This window comes from Capricornis sumatraensis, chromosome 12 (assembly GCF_032405125.1).
Source record: "Capricornis sumatraensis isolate serow.1 chromosome 12, serow.2, whole genome shotgun sequence".
NCBI lineage: Eukaryota > Metazoa > Chordata > Mammalia > Artiodactyla > Bovidae > Capricornis > Capricornis sumatraensis.
Window position 1 is genome coordinate 80,779,499 of NC_091080.1, and position 23,280 is coordinate 80,802,778.

Sequence of the window (23,280 nt, forward strand, 5' to 3'; positions counted from 1 at the left end):
TAACTTTTCTTCAAAGGAGCAAGCGTCTTTTAATTTCATGGCTGCAGTCACCATCTGCAGTGATTTTGGAGCCCAAGAAAATAGTCTGCCACTGTTTCCATTGTTTCCCCATTTATTTGCCATGAGGTGATGGGACCAGATGCCATGATCTTCATTTTCTGAGTGTTGAGTTTTAAGCCAACTTTTTCACTCTTGTTTCACTTTCATCAAGAAGCTCTTTAGTTCTTTGTTTTCTGCCATAAGGGTAGTATCATCTGCATATCTGAGGTTATTGAAATTTCTCCCAGCAATCTTGAATCCAGGTTGTGCTTCATCCAGCCCAACATTTCTCATGATGTACTCTGCATGTAAGTTGAATAAGCAGGGTGAAAATATACAGCCTTGATGTACTCCTTTCCAGATTTGAAACCAGTCTGTTGTTCCATGTTAAGTTTTAACTGTTGCTTTCTGACCTATATACAGATTTCCCAGGAGGCAGATAAGGTGGTCTGGCATTCCCATCACTTGAAGAATTTACCACAGTTTGTTGTGATCCACACAGTCAAAGGTTTTGGCATAGTCAATACAGCAGAAATTGATGTTTTTCTGGAACTCTCTCACTTTTTAGATGATCCAGCAGATGTTGGCAATTTGATCTCTGGTTCCTCTGCCTTCTGTAAATGTAGTTTGAACATTTGGAAGTTCACAGTTCATGTACTGTTGAAACCTGGCTTGGAGAATTTTAAGCATTACTTTGCTAGCGTGTGAGATGGGTGCAATTATGTGGTAGTTTGAGCATTCTTTGCAATTGCCTTTCTCTGGGATTGAAATGAAAACTGACTTTTCCTGTCCTGTGGCCACTTCTGGGTTTTCCAAATTTGCTGGCCTATTGAGTGCAGCACTTTCACAGCATCATCTTTTAGGATTTCAAATAGCTCATCTTTTAGGATTTCAAATAGCTCAACTCCTCTAGCTTTTTTTGTAGTGATGCCTCCTAAGGCCCACTCGACTTCGCATTCCAGAATGTCTGGCTCTAGGTTAGTGATCACACCGTCATGATTATCTGGATCATGAAGATCTTTTTTGTATAGTTCTTCTGTGTATTCTTGCCACCTCTTCTTAATATCTTCTGCTTCTGTTAGGTCCATACCATTTCTGTCCTTTATTGTACCCATCTTTGCATGAAATGTTCCCTTGATAGTTCTAATTTTCTTGAAGAGATCTCTATTCTTTCCCACTCTACTGCTTTCCTCTATTTCTTTGCATTGATCACTGAGGAAGGCTTCTTAGCTCTTCTTGCTGTTCTTTGGATCTCTGCATTCAAATGGATACATCTTTCCTTTTCTCCTTTGCTTTTAGCTTCTCTTCCTTTCTCAGGTATTTGTAAGGCCTCCTTAGACAATCATTTTGCCTTTTTGCATTTCTTTTTCAGTGGATATAAATTTGTACACTGAAGGGGAAAAGTATATCACTAGTAGTTTGTTTCCTCCTGCAGCTTAAGAGAGAGATAAAAAAAATGTCTGGCACTTGCAGCCTACTCCCTCCATTTGGAGACCCCTGGCCTGCCTTCCTCCAATTTTACATGTTGAAGTCCTAAACCCTTCAGTACCATAGAATGGGACTGTACTTGGAGACAGTGTCTTTAAAGAGGCAAGAAAGTTAAAATGAAATCATACAGGTGTGTCCTAATCTAACAGACTGGAGTTCTCATATGAAGAGACCAGGACACAGGCTCACACAGAGGGAAGAGCATGTGAGACACAGAGGGAAACTGGAGTCTACAAGACAAGGAGAGAGACCTCAGAGGAAACCAACCCTGTTGACACCTTGACCTCAGACTTCCAACCTCCAGGGCTGTGAGGATATAAGTTTCTGCTGTTTAAGTCACCTACTCTTTAGTCTTTGTATGGCAGCCCTAGCAAACTACAGCCCCATTTAGCTTTATGTATCTAAGTGGTATTTGCTCTACTATTTCATGGATCATCCATAAAGGGTCAATCAGACAGTGATCTGCTCACCTGAGCTAGGAGTTCAAGAAAATTTGATGTGGAAGCATTTCTCCCAGATGTTGGGTTTTCTTTTCAGATGAATGAATTTTGTTCTATTAGAGTGAAAACCTTGTGACTTAGGCTAATCCTCCTGGTGTTATATCTCTGAACAATACATTGATACCTGATGCTTGCACATTCAAAAAGCTGATAATCTGACAGTTTATCCTCCTAAGAGGATGCAGAATATGCAGAAATAATGTCAAGATGGGATGAGAATTAAGAAAAATATTTCTTTCTGTACAGGTGACCTGAGCCAGTGGTAGGACTGAAATCCAAGAGTGAGGTTCTGTCACCCTGTGAACTTTGGTGACTGACCCTACCTTAGCTACCATGTGACAAAAGCAGTGTTCTCAGGCTCGACACAGAACACAGTACCTAGGACAGCACCCAGCCTCCCCAGCAATGCCTACTCTGTGCTTCCTGGACCAGCCCTGTGACCTTGGGTGAGCCCTGTAACCACTCTCCTCATCCATGACATGGGATAAAAATGGACCTTCATGAGATTACATGAAATCATACACGTGAGAACTGTATAAAATAAATTATAAAGAACTACACAAATGTAACCTACCATTAATATTGTTAGAGTGTGTGCAGGGTTACTAGACCTGGAATCACAAGATTTCTAATTCTATGACCTATGTCTACTTCAGTATATGTTACACTTGATTTAAAATATTTACTAAAAGACCAAATTTCTCATTCTGTGTCTGCTGCAAACTAGCTTAACACCAGTTATATACATGAGACCACCTTCCTTCTAAAGTACCTTAGTTTCCTCACCTGTACAAAGAGAGGCTTGAATCCTATTACCTTATTATCTGGACCAATCTAAAATTCTGTGTTCCTTTTCTGATTACTCAATGTCATGATAATATAGTTTTAAAATGAAGACTTTGACATACAGGTGGGAACACCTCTTTTTGATGTGAAATGCCTAAGGTCAAAAGAGCAAAAGGGTTTGGGAGATTCCTGGCTCTCGAGGTATCAGGAGGGATGGTCTGACTGGGAGACACTCTGTGAATTTCAGGCATAAAAAAATACAGAGTTCCTTGTTCAGCTTCTCAACATTTGCACACAATGTGAGTACTCATGAAAAGTTCAGAACAGAGACTTCCTTGTCCGTAAGCCTAAGCATGAACTCTAGCTCTGTCAACTCTTCAGCCAGCTCTGGGACCCAGGAAGTCTCCTACCTGATGAGCAGCGGAAGGTTCTGCTCTGCATTTCCTCATTTCTAGAGAGGACTGAGAGGAGACAGTGATGAACTAAGGCTACATTTTATATAAATCTTTCATATACAAGTACTTAAGATACTGGGACATGTTTACTTTAAGACATTTTAAATACAACACAAATAATCTTATTCTATTTACAAGTGAAAATCTGGGAAAGGCAGAAAAGTATGAAGAATGGAAAATACATCCATAATTTAACATGCAGAGATAAATTTTCAGTGGGAAAGCCACATCCCACCCTGAGCCACACATGTTAAGGGGTAAGAACACCAGACCTTCCTTCCCTCCCTCTATCTTCCTATCAACCCCAATCCTACTCCCATCTGGTTCCAGAAAGACTTACAGATGGCATGATAATGGCTAAGCCTCTTAAACCAGACCTTGGCTACCACTACACCTCTGTTAGGAAGATACCACATGACCTGAATGTTACTCACTGAGCCCCTTCCTCACACCACACACAGTGCTTAGTGTCTCAGACATCTCATCTCTGTGAAAGTGCTGTGTAAACCTTCAGGCACCATTCAGACTACAGTGTGAAGCTATTGTGAGTTCTTGATTTGTACTGATGACAATTTCATTGTCTAGAAGGTAGAGGAAGCTGGGGGGGGGGGGTCGGGGAGGGAGGTGGCAAATGGACCTAATTCTAAACAACAAAGAATTAGGGAGAAAGTGATAATTTCAGATAAGAGTTTTCTTTACAGGTTAGGAAACAGAAGAGACCTACACCTTTCTCTGGAAGATCTTCCGAGAATCGAAATATTCCAAGTTGGTTTTTTTTCCCCCTTAAACTCTCAAATTTCCTGGATATTATTTGATGGAACTTGTATCACATATGTAATGAGCACCAATCAGAATGAATGTAAAGGGTCTGCAAAATGAAAATATTCTATGTTCCATGAGAATCTGAACCCAGAGTCCAAACATGTGGGAAGTCGAATCCAAAATCTCTGTCTCAGGCACCGGTGCACGTACACAGAAGGGTTCACACATCCTGACCCCACCCCCAGCACCGCTGCAGATTCTCAGCAGACCTGCCTTCCACCTGCCCTGTGTTGTTAAAGACCCAGTCATGACGCTTCCTCTATGGAGGCTTCTACTGAAAAGAACACAGAGTGCTTGTTCCCAGACCCTTGGTGGAGATCCTGTGAAGAGTGAATCCTGGAGGTGAATTTTAATTACAGCTTCCCACAATAGCCTCACCTATTTTGCCCTTTTAGCAAGGACAGCAGCCTCTTCCTCGCCCAGTTCTTGCACCATCTTGTAAAATTGGCTGTTTCTATCTTGCAGCAAATTATTTGGCTGATTATGTTCTTTCCGTTTCCCTGAATCCAAAACCTGTTAACAGCAGAAAGGAACCCATTAGCACAAAATGTCTCCCAGTAACACATAATTCAGACAATACTTCCAAAAGGGGCAGGACAGGGAGAATTTGGGCAGTAGGACTGGTGGTATTTACATGGTTCGATTCCCCTGTTTCACTGGGAGACAAGGGCCCAGCCCAGCCTTTCATCACTGTATGGTTATAGCAAAGGAAGAAAACAAAAGTTCTTTCATTTTCAGAAAACGAAAGTTTTAATCATGACTATGATTACTGGAACTGAACAGTCTGTAGCATTTTATATTCTGCCAAGGGCCTTTGGGGTTGTTATCATTAGTTAGTGCTTTGAGCTCTCAGACTCTGAGTTTTGAGGGCTATTTATAAGATACACAGCGTTGGGAAATGTCTTGATTCAAGAAAATCAAACATCTGTCACTTCCTCAGCCGCTCCTCCAGGCTGGCCACCTGCCCTCTGGACCATTAGACTTTGTAGTAGATTGACCTGTCTGTATGTCCTTAAAGCTTTCAGAACAGACAATCACTTGCCTTCCAGAAAGGAAACAGGTACAGTCATCCCTCAGAGCTATTGTGGGTTCAGTTTCAGAATACCAGAATATAATGAACATCACAGTAAAGTGAGTCACATGAATTTTCTAGTTTCCCAGGGCACATAGAAGCTATGTTTACGTTATACTGTACCCAAGCATGTGTGCAATAGCATTATTGCACAATAATGAAAAACAATGAGAAAAACAATGTGTGTATATATATATATATATAAAGTATTGCTAAAAAATCTTATCATAAGAGACTTCAGTAAGTCATAGTAGTAATATCAAAGATCATTGATGTTACAGATCACCAGAGCAACTTCAATGATAGTGAAAATGTATGATATATTGTGAGAATTATCAAAAAGTGACACAGAGACACAAAATGAGTAAATGCTGTTGGAAAAAATGGCACCCATAGACGTGCTTAATGTAGGTTTTTGACAAACTCTCAATTTATAAAAATAAAACAGTATCTGGGAAACAAATAAAACAAGGTATGTCTATATTTCTAAAGCAAGCAATAAAAATAAAATTGCCTCAAAAATTAAAGTTTTGAGAAAGAACATTCCTGGTGATGTTTTTGCTGAACTGAAAGCCAACTGGTAATCAGAAGCTCTAGAAAAATACACAAGCTTTATACTTGGGGTGAATGGAGCACAGAGGACAATCCCCAACTCTAACTGAGGAATGCAGAGGTCCCCTGAGGTCTAATCCTGCCATTCCTACCAGAGGAGTCAGCAACCACAACCAGTTCAGAACAATATATAAACAAGTAGCCGAGTTTACATCTCCTGGTGGGTTCTGCCTGTGACATCGCTGATGAACACAACCAGGGAGCCCTACCCTGAAGGTCTCCCAACACAGAAGTGAGAAGGGAAGCTTCACAGTGAAGGGTAAGATCCTTTCCTAGAAACAAGGTCATTCATCACAAAGGTGACAGGCTCCAAAGAGAACCCTAGCATCTCCCTTCTCCCTCTGTCTTCCCTGCTCACCCAGATGCTCAGTCTCTGTACCCAGAAGCCAACATCAACTTCTTTCTCTGCCCTCAGATCCCATGTTCAATCCATCATGCAGTCCATTTGGCTTCACTTTCTTATCTACCCCAAGTCCCACCATCTCACCATTGCCATCACAGGTACCTTAGACTAATCCAAAAGTCTAGAGAGGGCACACTGTAAGACAGTGAATACTGAATTTGCAGAACTGAAAGACCATCAGTGTGATTTTGGCTGTAAACGAAGGAGGGAGAGCAGAGTGGGACAAAACTAGAAAGTTGGGGAGGGACTGGCCAGACATTGCTTCATAAAAATTCTTTAAAGATTTGTTCATAGACATTGATCAAGAGAGAAAAATTTGAGATTATAGAAATTTACCAGGAGATATTGGTAAGTAAAAGACACTTGCTCTTTGGAAGAAAAGCTATAACAAACCTAGATAGTGTATTAAAAAGCAGAGACATTGCTTTGCTGACAAAGGTCCGTCTAGTCAAAGCTATGATTTTTCCAGAAGTCATGTATAGATGTGAGAGTTGGACCATAAAGAAGGCTGAGCACTGAATACTTTTGAACTGTGGTGCTGGAGAAGACTCTTGAGAGTTCCTGGACTGCAAAGAAGACCAAACAAGTCAATCCTAAAGGAAATCAACCTTGAATATTCATTGAACGGACTGATGCTGAAGCTGAAGTCCAATACTTTGGCCACCTGATGTGAAGAGCTGACTCATTAGAAAAGACCCTGATTCTGGGAAAGATTGAAAGCAGGAGAAGGGACAACAGAGGATGAGCTGGTTGGATGGCATCACTGACTCAGTGGACGTGAGTTTGAGCAAGCTCTAGAAGACAGTGAAGGACATGGAAGCCTGGTGTGCTACAGTCCATGGGGTTGCAAAGAGGTGGACAGAACTGAGAGACTAAACAACAAATCGGTAAGTAAAGCATTAAACAAATGAACATATTTTGATAATAGCAACAAAGCTGCTTTGTTCAGAGGAAACAGATGTTCACATCTGCATATCAGGTGCTGAGTGATAACACTTTAGGACTGACCAGGTGACAGTTCAGCTCAGTTCAGTCACTCAGTCGTGTCTGACTCTTTTCAACCCCATGGACTGTAGCATGCCAGGCCTCTCTGTTCATTACCAACTCCCAGAGCTGGCTCAAACTCATGTCCATCAAGTCAGTGATGCCATCCAATCATCTCATCCTCTGTCATCCCCTTCTCCTCCTGCCTTCAACCTTTCCCAGCATCAGGGCCTTTTCAAATGAGTCAGGTCTTCGCATCAGGTGGCCATAGTATTGGAGTTTCGGCTTCAGCATCAGTCCTTCCCATGAATATTCAGGACTGATTTCCTTTAGGATGGACTGGTTTGATCTCCTTGCAGTCCAAGGGACTCTCAAAAGTCTTCTCCAACACTACAGTTTAAAAGCATCAATTCTTTGACACTCAGCTTTCTTTATGGTCCAACTTTCACATCCATATATGACTACTGGAAAAACTCTGCTTTTTAATATGCTCTCTAGGTTGGTCATAGTTTTTATTTCAAGGACCAAGTGTCTTTTAATTTCATGGCTGCAGTCACTATCTGCAGTGATTTTGGAGTCCAAGAAAATAAAGTCTGTCACTATTTCCATTGTATTCCCATCTTTTGCCACAAAGAGATGGGACTGGATGTCATGATCTTAGTTTTTTGAATGCTGAGTTTTAAGTCAGCTTTTCACTCTCCTCTTTCACATTCATGAAGAAGTTAGTTCTTCAGTTCCTCTTTGCTTTCTGCCACAAGGGTGGTGTCATCTGCATATCTGAGGTTATTTAAATAGCTGATAAATGAAGAGAAGCTAAAGGAGAAAAGTAAAGATATACTTATCTGAATGCAGAGTCCCAAAGAAAAGCAAGGAGGGATAAGAAAGCCTTCCTCAGTGATCAATGCCAAGAAATAGAGGAAAACAATAGAATTGGAAAGACTAGAGACCAGGTGACATGTCCAAATTCTGTCCTTCCTCAGTTTCCCTAACCAACCACACATTCCAAGGTGACAGTATTTCTAAGAATTAGATAATAAAAAGAATCTGCTACCATTAATGACATTAATGCTATAATACCAAAAACCAAAAATAAATCTTCAGGGTACATTTAGGAGCAAGGAATTTAACTGAACAGACCCTTAACTGAGCTGGAGATCAAGCCATCTTTCTGCTGCTATGTCTAAAGCCTGACAAAGGGCTTAAAATAGGTCAGCATCATTTATTTATAATGGAAGAATGGTGCTTTAGAGGATAATTTCCGAAATGCAATGTTGAGAGGTAAGAACAAAGAGACAGGTAAAATCTAGCAATAAAAAGTTACTTTTCCAATTAGCATCAAGAACACAAAATGAACGACTAAGGATGCCTGACACAAAACATTTCTAGAAATTAAGAGTCAGTGTTGGGCAATCTTGAATGTAACCCTATTCCTCATGAAAGTCTGCATGTAGAGCCCAATTCCTACTGTGAGGTCTAGTCCAGGTAACCAGATGCACTGTTTGGAGCCTAGAGCATCCCTTCGGTTGGGGATGCCCTACTCCCATCATCTACCTCCCCAGAGCTCACTCCTGTGCACGTCCAGCTCAGGGAGTGAGGCTACAGGCACTGCCTCAGTGCTGACAGCCTGGTATCTACTCAGTGACCCCACTGATGTCCCATCTGACAATGCATGTGAGGTAGGGTGGGAGGCGATATTCCAGGAACTGCCCAAGTCAAAAGAGACAGTTCTATTATCATCAGACATAAAGAACTGTGGGTACTACCGACCACTCATTAGTGATTATTGCCTGTTTTGTATGGACCATCAAAATACCTCAAAGTATCTTGCATTCCTTGAGATTATTTGCTGCCAAAGTTTATCTTTGAGGAATGCTTTTCTTGTTTTATAAAGCCACATCCTAACATGTATTGAAACTGAGCAAGCAACAGAGGAAAAGGACAAAGAAAGAGAGAAAATGAAAAAGAGAGAGAAAAGGAATAGATACAGAAAGGAAATAAAGCTAAGGAAGGAAATATTAAAGTACTAAGGAAGAAAGAGCCAACCAAACCTGGAAGGAATATACTAGACAGATATCCAGAGACCAAAGCCTGGAGCTTGCCATGTGTGCAGAACAGAGCTATTGTTAAGAGACTCGCTGGTTGTTTATTTAGTCTCTCATCCCTGATTGCCCTTTCTTTGCAAACTCTCATCTGTGAAGCAGAAGGTGGGTCTCTGCAAGTCACTGCAACAGTTCAGAGACCCTTTTGCCAGGTGGCCTTTGTTAGCTTCTGCCAGTAGGGGGCACTAGAGGGAGACTGAAGGTGGAAACACCGCTAATGCTCTACCTGATTCTGCTACTAGCGGCACCTCAGCAATGGGACCTGACTCCAGCTCCTGGGTATTAGCACCTGGAGAACCAGCCCCATCCTGCCCCATCACAAATATGACCACAACCGGGCAGTGACCTCTCCTTGGAGGTCTGAGCATCAATTCCTTAGGGCCTCTTTTCTGAGATCTCAGGTAGCTGCTTTCTAAAATTGTTACCCCAGTGTTTCAGTTTTCTAGCCTTCTAATCCCTATGTAATAAATTCCTTATATTAAATCCTTTCAGTTAAAATACTGTTTTTCTCACTAGGCCTTTTCTTCTCATGGACTCCTGAGAAAATCTACAACTTTAGCCATAAATCTCCTGGCAGTCTAAACTAGAGGCTAATTTTTTTATAAGGGAATCCAAAAATGCTGAAACAACTATGACACAGAGAAAATGACTGTGTTCTACCCCACTAAAATATGGAGCTAAAACTTGGGTTTGGAATATTTTAATGGTTGGCCATCATAAAAAAAAAAGAGAATTCAAATAAACTTTTAATGTGAAAATATAAGATTATTGGATATATTATTTAATAATGCATTCTAAAATTAAGTACTTGAGTAACTTTCAGGAATGAGAGAAGAAACTAAGAGAAAAATTAATGGAGGTTCCTATCAACTTTTACACAGAAGGATACATTGAAAATTGAACATAAATGGAAACAACTAAAATGGAGAGGGTCTTACCAGTATCCATTCACAGTCAATAATGTTGCTCAACCTGTGTGCAATGGTCAGCACAGTGCACTGGGCAAATCTCTCACGAATTCTTTTTTGTATGAAGTCATCAGTTCTAGAAACAAAGAAGTTGATTTAATTCAGTAAAGACAGGAAAAGCAGACTTAAGACTTAAAAACATCCTATGATATTTTTACAATGTTTTTTAAAATCAATACTTTAACATATAGTCTTATTCCTAAAAAACTAAGTATAAAAAGTCTACTTAGAAATTTACTATTTTTAATAAAATGATGGAAAGTTAGTCTTCCCTCAAAATTGCTTGAAACTATCAGGAGCTGGATTTAGGAATTCAGCTTTCTTAGGGTGCCTCATAACAACATTAACACCATATAACATGTCTTGGTTTTTTCCTATGTTTTCTGGAATTAATATTATCAACAGATATCCATGAGGCCAAGCGAGCACTTAGAAACATTTTGAAGATTTACTAAATGTTTTCCATTTAACACATTTACAAGTCAGTTCAAGATTTCCTGGGGCTCAGCTCCACACCTTGGATCCACATATGACGTGGCTTTGTCAAGAATCAATATCTGATTCTTCCTGAGAAGAGCCCTGGCAAGGCACACCAGTTGTTTCTGACCAGCACTCAAGTTCAATCCAGATTCTGCTAATTCAGTATTCATTTTAGCAGGAAGACCTTCAATGGATTCTTTGAGTTGTACCTGTGGATACAGAAAGAATGACATTTTTCTAAGCAAACTGCTACCGAAGTAGACAAGCCTCTTAGACATTAGCGCTTTGACATCCTCAGGACTTCTTACGTATCTTACATGTACAGCCACATGATAGGGAGAGCCCCTTCCAGTGAGTGTTCACTGAGAAAGATGGTGTAGTCAACTCAGTACAAAAAGATCTCAGTGTCCCCCTTTCCCACCACAGGACATCCACCAGAAACTCTGCCCCCCAGGGGTTAGTTAAGGACGTTTCTCATAAAGTGAAGCTATTTCTCCCAACATGATTGAAACAGAAAAGTTAAAAGGATCTTTATGGTTGAGTCAAGTTTCCCAAAGTGCATTTTACATAGGAATTGGTACACTAGAGAAAAGCTTTCAAAAATTTTACAGAAAATCTGGTTCTCTGAAGATATAAGCTTATTGGCCCTTTACTATTTTCTAAAGTTTAATATATGCATGTTCAAGCAATAGCAAACTGCCACTTATACATTAGTATTCCTGGAGCCCATTCTGATGATGGTTCTTTCCCAAGTTTAATCCTACAAATAGTGGACCAAAAAAATGCATTTTCTTCAGTGTCTTAAATGCATTGTTTGTGAATGAAAATGCACGAAAAAGAAAACACAACATCTTATTTCTCCCAGCATATGGATATAGGTTGTTGTTGTTCAGTCACTGAGTCATGCCCAACACTTTGCAACCCCATGGACAGCAGCATACCAGTGTTCCTAGTCCTTCAGTATTGCTTGGAGTTTGCTCAAACTCACATCCATTAAGTTGGGGATGGCATCCAACCATCTTGTCCTCTTTCATACCCTTCTTCACATGCCTTCCATCTTTCCCAGCATCAGGGTCTTTTCTAATGAGTCATCTCTTCACATCAGGTGGCCAAAGTATTGGAGCTTCAGCTTCATCATCAGTCCTTCCAAAGAAAATTTGGGTTGATTTCCTTTAGGATTGACTGGTTTGATCTCCTTGCTGTCCAAAGGACTCTCAACAATCTTCTACAGAACCACAGTTCTAAAGCATGAGTTCTTCAGCGCTCAGCCTTCTTTGTGGTCCAACTCTCACACTGGTACATGACTACTGGGAAAACCATAAGTTTGACTACATGGACTTTGTAGGCAAAGTCATGTCTCAGCTTTTTCATATTCTGTCTAGGTTTGTTATAGCTCCTCTTCCCAGGAGCAAGCATCTTTTAATTTCATGGCTGCAGTAACCATCTGCAATGATTTTGGAAATAATGTCTGTCATTGTTTCCACTATTTCCCCATCTATTGCAATGAAGTGATGAGATAGGATGCCATGATCTTAGCTTCTTGAATGTTGTTTTTTTTTTTAATATAAAAGAGACACAGATGTATAGAACTGTCTTTTGAATGTTGAGTTTTAAGCCAGCTATTTCACACCCCTCTTTCACTTTGATCAAGAGGTTCTTTAGTTCCTCTTCACTTTCTATGATTAGGGTGGTGCATAGACCTGGATTACTGTGATACTGAATGGTTTCCCTTGGAAATGAACCGAGATCATTCTGTCATTTTGGAGATGGTACCAAAGTACGCATTTTAGGTTCTTTTGTTGACTTTTTTTTTTTTTTTGAAGCCAAACAAAAATAAATTGGAGCCTTGAAGCCAGGCAGCCTGGGCATTAAGTCTTGCCTGGCTGTACCAACTGGGCAAGTTCCTGAACCTACTCTATCTTAGCTTCCTAAACTCTAAGACTATAATACCATAATTATAAAGGTGTGTGCCTCCTAACATTGTTAAGAATATTAAATGAGTCAGTACATGCAGAATTTGTAACAGACCAATATATATTGCCCATTATTAATAATGCTATCAGCTCACCCCTCCTCAAGTTCTGCTTCACTTTTCTCCTTTGCATGTATCAGCACTGAGATTTTGTTACATATGTACATTTTGTTACATATGATTGGCTTGATTTTCAACTTCTCCAGGAAAATTTCAGCTCCAGAAGGACAGGCATTTTGTCTCTTAACGACTGTGACAGCCCCAGAAGCTGCAGCATTGCCTAACAAGCTCTTAGTAGACATTTGTTGGCTGGATGAAGGTGGGCTTCCCTGGTGGCTCAGTGGTAAAGAATCCACCTGCCAAACAGGAGACTTGGGTTCGATCCTGGGTGAGATCCCCTGGCTAAGGAAATCACAACCCACTCCAGTATACTTAACTGAGAAATCCTATAGACAGAGGAGCATGGCGGGCTACAGTTCATGGGGTTGCAGAAGAGTCAGATGTCACAAACAGCAATAACATGAATGAAGGCATAAGTGACTCTAATTGCATGACATATCTGTTTCTATAAATTAGAAATTAAATTCATATGGATAATTAATTTATATATAACACTGTTTTCTTATAAGTGTAATTGTAAAAGGATATCTTTTTATAACAATTAACTTGCTCCAAGATATCATATCACACTTTAAATAAAGAAAGCTCTGAAAAAGTTATAATTTAAGGAAAATAGAACAAATAACTACTATTCAAAACTATACATTTCAGTATAGAATACTTCAGATTGTTTTTGAGCTTGGGAGAATAATAGAATACAGCAAAACTGAAGAATAATACACTGGACTTTAAGGCACCCTGCCTCCATCATTGCTGTGTACACTCTGTAGTGGGTACTGACGACCCTCACAGGAGGGGAACACAGAGGTCAGGTGGTTCCCACATTTTGTGGAACTTTCTTACTTTTCAAGAAGAAAATCTGGTGTGGCTCAGAAGGAGACACTGAAATGCAATCAACGGATGGGGAAGAGCTTTGACCAGAGCAGGGCCAGCAGTAAAGGAAGTTCACCTAACACAAGGCCCCGGGAAATGGACATGTGACCTGTCTCCACCGCAAGGACTGAACCATGTGGTTCCTGATGCACAGGCTGCTGATGCCCAGGTTTCTATATCTTTGTTTCCTGTGTGATAAGACACATTTGTGTCCTAACAGAGACACTATCAATGTCAGACATTTAACTCTACGATTTCTTCCCAGTGTCAACAGGACATTTCTATTATTGTTTAGTTGCTAAGTCATGGGCCTTACGGACTGTAGCCTGCCAGGTTCCTCTGTCCATGGGATTTCCCATGCAAGAATATTGGAGTGGGTTACCATTTCCTCCTCCAGGGAATCTTCCCAACTCAGGGATCAATCCCATTTCTCCTCCATTGCAGGCAGACTCTTCATCACTCAGCAACTGGGGAAGCCCCCATACTATACTCTTAATTCCAAATCCTAGTATCTAAGGTGTTTTGTTTTTGCTTTTTAATGGAAGCAACACATCAATGATTCACTTCCAGAGTTTTATCTACTATGACCTTTTAACCTCTGAGTGAAAAAGTGCTTCATCTTCAGGCACTACTCTTGTTATATTTTTGGAGCTGCCTTTGCTTTTTAGCACCCCAATAGCACTAATTTCTGATGAATTTTTATCAGTTTACAGTAAGTTGGAAGTTTTCCGTACATGAAAAATGTATTTTAGGCATATTTAGGAAAATAACAAAAATGAGACAGGCAGCATCCATAGGACTGTCTTCCTTCTGCGTGTCCACCTCTGCCTTGGAAAAAGAAAGAAACAGAACTAGAGGACCTTAAAATTTTTTTATGCCATCTTTTCCTTTTAATTGAAGTTCATAAAGAGGAAAACAGTGGTTTCCTCCTACTTATTCTCAGGTTAACTCAGTAAGTTTGGGTTCACATATCCAGTTAGGCATCATTTACAAATTAATAACTAGGGGGTTTTTTTTGCTCATTTAAAAACTGACTTCATTGATTTAGTGATACCTCTTGATGAGGGTGAAGGAGGAGAGTGAAAAAGCTGGCTTAAAACTCAGCATTAAGAAAACTAAGATCATGGCATCTTGTCCCACCATTTCATGGCAAATAGAAGGGGAAAAGATAGAAGCAGTGACAGATTTCCTCTTCTCGGGCTCTAAAATCCATACAGATGGTGGCAGTAGCCTTGAAGTTAGAAGAGGATTGCTTCTTGGCAGGAAAGCTATGACAAAACTAGACAATGCGTTAAAAAGCAAAGATATCACTTTGCTGACAAAGGTCCATATAATCAAACCTATGGTCTTTCCAGTAGTCATGTACAGATGTGAGAGCTGGACAATAAAAGAGCACTGAAGAATTGATGCTTTTGAACTGTGGTACTGGAGAACACTATTGAGAGTCCCTTGGAAAACAAGGGATCAAACTGGTCAATCTTAAAGGAAATCAACCCTGAATATTCTCTGGAAGGACTGATGTTGAAGCTGAAGCTCCAATATTTTGGCCACCTGCTGTAAACTCATTGGAAAATACCCTGATGCTGTGAAAGATTGAAGGCAGAAGGAGAAGAGGGAGACGGAGGATGAGATGGCTGGATGACATCATCTATTCAATGGACATGAACTTGGGCAAACTCTAGGAGATGGTGAGGGACAGGGAAGCCTGGTGTGCTTTAGTCCATGAGGTCACATAGAGTCAGAGGTGACTTAGCAACTGAACAACAATAATTTAGACTGATAAATCATCCCTTTATCCAGATTCTCTATGAATTATTTCTTTATCACATTTGTATGTTTTTCAATGAATGATTTCATAAGTTTTTATTTAAAACAGTCATAAGGAATCAATTCCTAGAGAAACACAATGATGGGATGATTTCTCTAAGTGATATCACCAAAGTTAACAGGGTTAATTCCAGAAGCATCACATGGAAACCACATACTTCACTTTGTGAAATAAACTCACATTTCTTCCTTTTTATAGAAAGTTACAAATGTAGTTTAAATAGAAGTAGATCTTAGTATTATCTACCACTTCAGTATTTTTATAATTTAGATTAATATTGCTTCTCTGTCCATGGAAAAATATATTCTAAAATTCTAGAGTAATGCTATCTGAGAATCTGTGCAAAAAGGTCTAAATCTGGGAAACAAATAGAAAAAATAATTTACCAGTACTTCCGGTTATTTTTTAAATATGTGTCCCAATTTCACCGTTAAATTTGTCCTATGAATTCAAGAGTAGTAGATCATCCTATCGTTCTTTATATTTAATGGTTAAATGCTCTACACACCTCTTCTCTTGCAGAATTTGTAAAAGACTCACAGACTTAAATGAAATCAGAGGTGCACTGCTTTTCAGGCAGGAGAAGGTGAAGCAATCAACCCAATTTAAGAAAACAAAACCCACATGTTGCTGAAAAGCAGGGTAGATGTATAAAGACTCAGTGGTGATATCCTTCAGAAACCAGAATTACTGACTGGAAATGGTCATACCTCCAAATCTGCCTGCTCACAGTCAAGGCTCATCTGTATATTACAGATTTCAGAGCTTCCATGAAAGGGTGACACTAAATGACAAACATACCAATTCAAACCAACATGAACAATCAATCTGTCAGATTTGTGTAACAACAAAACAAAAAAAAAGATTTTTAAAAATATGCCACACTTCTCTGAAATCAAAAGATCAGTCAAACATTTAGTAGTTATTTATGTAGAGTGTTTTCCCTGTGTTTTCCTCTAAGAGACTTATCGTATCTGGTCTTACATTTAGGTTTTCAATCCACTTTGAGTTTATTTTTGTATACAGTATTAGGGAGTGTTCTACTTTTCTTCTTTTAAACATAGCTGTCCAGTTTTCCCAGCACCACTTACTAAAGAGACCACCTCTTCTCCATCGTATATTCTCACCTCATTTGTCACAGAATAGGTGACCACAGGTGTGTGAGTTCATCTCTGGGCTCTCTAGCCTGTTCCATTGATCTATATTTCTGTTTTTGTGCCAGTGCCACACCATCTTGATTACTCTAGATCTGTATTGAACTGGCCAAAAAGTTCATTTAAGTTTTTCCATAAAATCTTATGTAACAAATTTTTGGCCAACTCAGTAATATATTCTGAAGTCAGGGAACCTAATTTCTCCAGCTTCATTTTTCTTTCTTAAAACTGCTTTGGCAACTTGAGGTCTTTTGTGTTTCCATTAAAACTGTAAAATTTTTGGCTCTAATTCTGTGAAAAATGCCATTGGTAATTTGACGGGGATTGTATTTAATCTGAAGATTCTTTGGGTAGTATGGTCATTTTCACAATATCGTTTCTTCCAATCTAAGAACATGGTATATCCCTCCATCTGTTTTGCGTCATCTTTGATTTCTTTTGTCAGTACCTTGTAGTTTTATGAGTACAAGTCTTTTGCCTCCTTAAGTAGGTTTATTCCTAGGTATTTTATTGTTTTTGTTGCAATGGAAAATGAGACTGTTTTCTCGATTTCTCTTTCTGATCTTTCATTGTTAATGCATAGGAATATTCATTCTTACTTTTTAAAAGCAAAAGACTGAGCTAGGTCCTAGGAGAAATTAGAAGTCTATCTATGGCTTAGAAGTCTAGGGTTTCTTCCAACAGTAGAACTGATGTGTAAAACGAGTGCAAATACACAAAATAGTTTGTAGTAAAATACAAACTCACAGCAACTTAATAGTCAAAATTTTTTTCACACAAGGGTGAGGAAATTCAAAGAAGTGGGGCAAGGGAAAACATGACACAAATAATAGAAAATTCTCTAGAAATGAACCTATTCATATAACAACTGAGCAGATATTCCAGGGTTCTGTTATCTGCATTAATGCTAGAGCATTAAAATGATATAATTGCCAATAAATAATCATTATCAATTCCTACTATATAATTTACCTTTATAAACACTTTCCTATGGCACTTCTACACTTTATTAGTGTGATCTTGTTTATATTTTTTAGTCAATAAGGAAAAACTACTATTGTCTCCACTTAATAGATGTTTCCTAAGACCAGAGGAATTGATGCTTTTGAACTGTCATGTTGGAGAAGACTCTTGAGAGTCCCTTGGACTGCAAGGAGATCCACCCAGTCCATTCTGGAGGAGATCAGCCCTGGGATTTCTTTGGAGGGAATGATGCTGAAGCTGAAACTCCAGTACTTTGACCACCTCATGCAAAGAGTTGACTCATTGGAAAAGACTCTGATGCTGGGCAGGAGGAGAAGGGGACGACAGAGGATGAGATGGCTGGATGGCATCACTGACTCGATGGACGTGAGTCTGAGTGAACTGCGGGAGTTGGTGATGGACAGGGAGGCCTGGAGTTCTGTGATTCATGGGGTCGCAAAGAGTCGGACACAACTGAGCGACTGAACTGAAGACAAGAGAAATAAAATGAATATTGGAGTGTAATGGAGTAATTAATTCACTGCTGCTACTGCTGCTAAGTCGCTTCAGTCGTGTCCAACTCTATGCGACCCCATAGATGGCAGCCCACCAGACTCTGCCATCCCTGGGATTTTTCAGGCAAGAACACTGGAGTGGGTTGCCATTTCCTTCTCCAAAGCATGAAAGTAAAAAGTGAAAGTGAAGTCACTCAGTCAAGTCCGACTCTTAGTGACCCCATGGACTGCAGCCCACCATGCTCCTCCATGCATGGGATTTTCCAAGCAAGAGTACTGGAGTCAGGTGCCATTGCCTTCTCCAAATTAATCCACTAGGTCACTAATAGAATTTGATACCAGAGTTTTAACATCTAATTGAGTACTCTAGGAAAAGATAACGTATCTATTTGTTCAGGGTTCTAGGGAAATAGATAAAATGAAGACATGTCACATTATATTGTTGATTCTTCATCATCATCAATATATACTTTTTTCTTTTTTTAATATAAATTTATTTATTTTAATTGGAGGCTAATTACTTTACAATAGTGTATTGGTTTTGCCATACATCAACATGAATCCACCATGGGTGTACACATGTTCCCCATCCTGAACTCCCCTCCCTCCTCCCTCCCCATACCATCCCTCAGGGTCATCCCAGTGCACCAGCCCCGAGCATCCTGTATCATGCATCGAACCTGGACTGGCGATTCATTTCACATATGATATTATACATGTTTCAGTGCCATTCTCCCAAATCATCCCACCCTCGCCCTCTCCCACAGAGTCCAAAAGACTGTTCTATACATCTGTGTCTCTTTTGCTGTCTCGCATACAGGGTTATTGATACCATCTTTCTAAATTCCATATATATATGCATTAGTATACTGTATTGGTGTTTTTCTTTCTGGCTTACTTCACTGTATAATAGGCTCTTTTCATCCACCTCATTAGAACTGATTCAAATGTGTTCTTTTTAATGGCTGAGTAATACTCCATTGTGTATATGTACCATAGCTTTCTTATCCATTCGTCTGCTGATGTACATCAAGGTTGCTTCCACATCCTGGCTATTATAAACAGTGCTGCGGTAAACATTGGGGTACACGCATCTCTTTCAATTCTGGTTTCATCAGTGTGTATGCCCAGCAGTGGGATTGCTGGATCATATGGCGGTTCTATTTCCAGTTTTTAAAGGACTCTCCACACTGTTCTCCATAGTGGCTGTACTAGTTTGCATTCCCACCAACACTATAAGAGGGTTTCCTTTTCTCCACACCTTCTCCAGCATTTATTGCTTGTTGACTTTTGGATAGCAGTCATTCTGACTGGCATGAAATGGTACCTCATTGTGGTTTTCATTTGCATTTCTCTGATAATAAGTGATGTTGAACATCTTTTCATGTGTTTGTTAGCCATCTGTATGTCTTCTTTGGAGAAATGTCTGTTTAGTTCTTTGGCTCATTTTTTGATTAGGTCATTTATTTTTTTTGGAATTGAGCTGCATAAGTTGCTTGTATATTTTTGAAATTAATTCTTTGTCAGTTGCTTCATTTGCAATTATTTTCTCCCATTCTGAAGGCTATCTTTTCACCTTGCTTATAGTTTCCTTTGTTGTGCAGAAGCTTTTAATTTTAATTGGGTCCCATTTGTTTATTTTTGTTTTTATTTCCAATATTCTGGGAGGTGGGTCATAGAGGATCCTGCTGTGATTTATGTCAGAGAGTTTTTTGCCTATGTTCTCCTCTAGGAATTTTATAGTTTCTGGTCTTATGTTTAGATCTTTTGATCCATTTTGAGTTTATTTTTGTGTATGGTGTTAGAAAGTGATATAGTTTCATTCTTTTACAAGTGGTTGACCAGTTTTCCCAGCGCCACTTGTTAAAGAGATTGTCTTTACTCCATTGTATATTCTTGCCTCCTTTGTCAAAGATAAGGTGTCCATATGTGCATAGATTTATCTCTGGGCTTTCTTTTTTGTTCCATTGATCTATATTTCTGTCTTTGTGCCAGTACCATACTGTCTTGATGACTGTGGCTTTGTAGGAGAGCCTGAAGTCAAGCAGGTTGATTCCTCCAGTTCCATTCTTCTTTCTCAAGATTGCTTTGGCTATTCAAGGTTTTTTGTATTTCCATACAAATTGTGAAATTATTTGTTCTAGCTCTGTGAAAAATACCGTTCATTGGTAGCTTGATAGGGATTGCATTGAATCTATAGATTGCTTTGGGTAGTATACTCATTTTCACTATATTGATTCTTCCAATCCATGAACACAGTATATTTCTCCATCTATTAGTGTCTTCTTTGATTTCTTTCACCAGTGTTTTATAGTTTTCTATATATAGGTCTTTTCTTTCTTTAGGTAGATATATTCCTAAGTAACACACACATTTTTAAGTGCACCCATGTCATCAGTGTTTTCCTAGGAGGTAAATGAAGTCAGTGAAACTGATATGCTCCCCTTAATTATCTGCAATGCTCTAAATGTAAACACATAGATACTGATGCTAACAAGTTACTATTAATAAATTACCTCTTCTAAGGCATTCCACAGTTCGTTATCCATATGCTCATTAAAGGGATCCAGATTTTTCCTCATTGTTCCAGTGAATAAAGCAGGTTCCTAAATACCCCAAAATAGTGAATGTTATTACCTAAACCTTTTTTCGTTTTATTCCAATGTGTACACAATGTCAAAATTAAAATGCAAAAACACCTAAACTCATTAGTTATTTATAATAAAGTTGCAAATGTATGTTTACAAAACAGTATCTCTAAAATAATTTTCCATTGTACATAGTGTGCTATAAAATATCTACTGGACTACTGAACACTAACAGAAGAAAGTGTTGAAAGTGTTTTCATCTTAAGGAAAAAACTGAAGACAAAGGAAGATTTGATTTTTTTTTTTAATACTACCCTGGCAATAAATATCTGCTTAAACACTCACACAAACTGAGGAAATAATTACACGAGAAACTTAACATCAAGATCTACATAAATTAACTGTCAATGCTGGTGTGACTGGGAAATACAAACGGCATGATTAGTAGAGGTTTATGCCTCAAAGCAAACCATTAAATATTTACACATTAGCACTGAAGAATAAACTAGGCTATTTTCCCCATTGGTCAGACTGTCTTCTAGGATCTGGAATCTCTCCACATGTGTGAAATGAACATCCCCACATGTGTAAGGGGAACGTCAGCTCCTGGGGTTTGCAAAACCTCTGTCCATGGAGAGATCATCTCTGATTTTGGCATCAGCTGGTCCCCACGTTCTCTCATCTGTGTGTCAGGAAGACCTGCCTCATAGAACCTCGTTACTAACTGCAAGGCCAGGAGGACCTGAAACCCACCATGACCTGAGTCATGATACTTTAAATCATTCTTCCTATTCATCTGCTTTGGGAGGAGCCATAAGTAAATTACTCTGGAAATATATGCATCCTCTTAGCTTCAAGAGAGAATCCTGTACAAAAGCTCATGTAGGCCATTTACATTTTCTTCTGGAAGGCTCTAGTAAGCCAGATCATAAGAATATGGGCAGCAGTGAAGAGCCCAATAAGCTCATTTCAGTGAAGAGGGCAGGACAAGGGAATGCACTCGTGTGGGAACAAGAGGAGACCTGACTCTTCCACAAGTGCCTGGAACTGCTTCGAATCACCACATTCAAATCCCACCTGGCCTTGGGGCTGGACTTTCCTCCTCACTTCACAAAAGCCTGAGAGGAAAGATGAAGACAGATATTTCTTTCCCCTAATCATGAGGAAGAATTATACTCAGGAAGCCTTCCAAACCTTCCTTTAATATGGTCTCAGTTTTAAGTCTGGTGAGAGAGAAAAGAAAATTCAGGGTGTGCCACCAAAAAAGAGATATCTCTGAGCAAATCCATAATTAAAAAGATATTATAAAGGGAGATTTATTCACACAAAGTTGGTTAAGTGGCCCATATGCCTCCAAAGCACTGAAAATCACTTGTCATACAATATTTCAGAATGAGTACTGAATTGAACTAAAAAAAACTCAAGACCCAAATTAAAGGTCTCCCTCAAAACTTGAATTTAGGATCAAAGACTAAACAACCATCTAAACAATGGTAAGCTTTCCTTGTCAGGGGAATAACCATCATTCTACTTCAGATCTTTATAAAAACTTGTTACTGTTTGTAATTATCAACCTTAAGATTCCCATATGCAGGTATCTTCTGCATGTCTTCCTGAGGTTTACACAAGTGACATAGCCAGACGAGGGGAGGCTGGTCCCCAATATTCTTCCTCCTTCCCTCCATTTTCTAGGTTCCTTCAAGTAAGCAGGCTACTCCTGCATAAAATTTCAACCGGTGGTCTTTCTGGGGGACATATTTAACTACTTCAGATCCTGAGCATAAAGAACACATATACTTCAGCTACCTGTTGTGTTTAAGGAAATTATTTAAAAATAACTTTCATTTTTGCTTATTCCTGAAATTTTGAACAGAAGTTGAGGAGTACCTTCTTAAGAACACCGTATTCAACTTTAAAAGTTCCCCCCAGGACTGATGGTCTATGTCCCCAGTCCCCTGTCTCTGCTCCTACCCAGGTCCTTGTTACTATCACATCTCCCCCAGTTCTGACCTGTTCATGCAGGGTCAGCAGTGACAGGGATGAGCCTGGGAGGAAGAGAGACCACCATGGAAGCTCTCTGCTGCTTCCAGGATCACAGGGACCAGGGATCCAGGGAAGATGGTGTGGGCCTGGCTCAGCTAAGAGAGGCAACTCAAAGAAACAGCACTGGCCTCACCCTCCACAAAGTCTGCTCTCAGCTTCCTAAGTTCCCTACATTGGGGTGTTAAGACACAAGCATCAATGCTTCCTACTCATTTGGAGGGGAGAGGAATATAAGATTTTCACTTAGACAAGTAAATTCTAGTAACCAAACTAACAGAATTTCTCCACCTCTGCAGCTAGCAAGATAAGATTTTGAGTATCTTCTCCTGAAACATATTAGCCCATGACATGCAAGTGCATGAACCCATTTCTAAATTGATATTTCCAAATGAGGGACAGAGCAATAGGAGTAGTATCTTCTGGCTTTGTTCTATACTTATTCACTCTTGCTATGGTTTGGGGAGTCCTTTCAAGTGGGATGGTAGGAAAAATTGGGGAAATATATAATGAGTACAA

The 23,280-nt window shown here is 39.5% G+C and overlaps 1 protein-coding gene across 1 annotated transcript in view; it reads right to left on the reverse strand.

Annotated features, from left to right (window-relative positions):
• Nucleotides 1-23,280, reverse strand: part of LOC138089050 (ATP-binding cassette sub-family C member 4-like) — a 204,649-nt gene that overhangs the window by 3,631 nt on the left and 177,738 nt on the right. Inside the window, 4 exon segments of the mRNA XM_068984373.1 lie at nt 4,469-4,603; nt 10,199-10,304; nt 10,745-10,917; nt 20,650-20,739. Coding sequence (XP_068840474.1) covers nt 4,469-4,603; nt 10,199-10,304; nt 10,745-10,917; nt 20,650-20,739 — 504 coding nt within the window.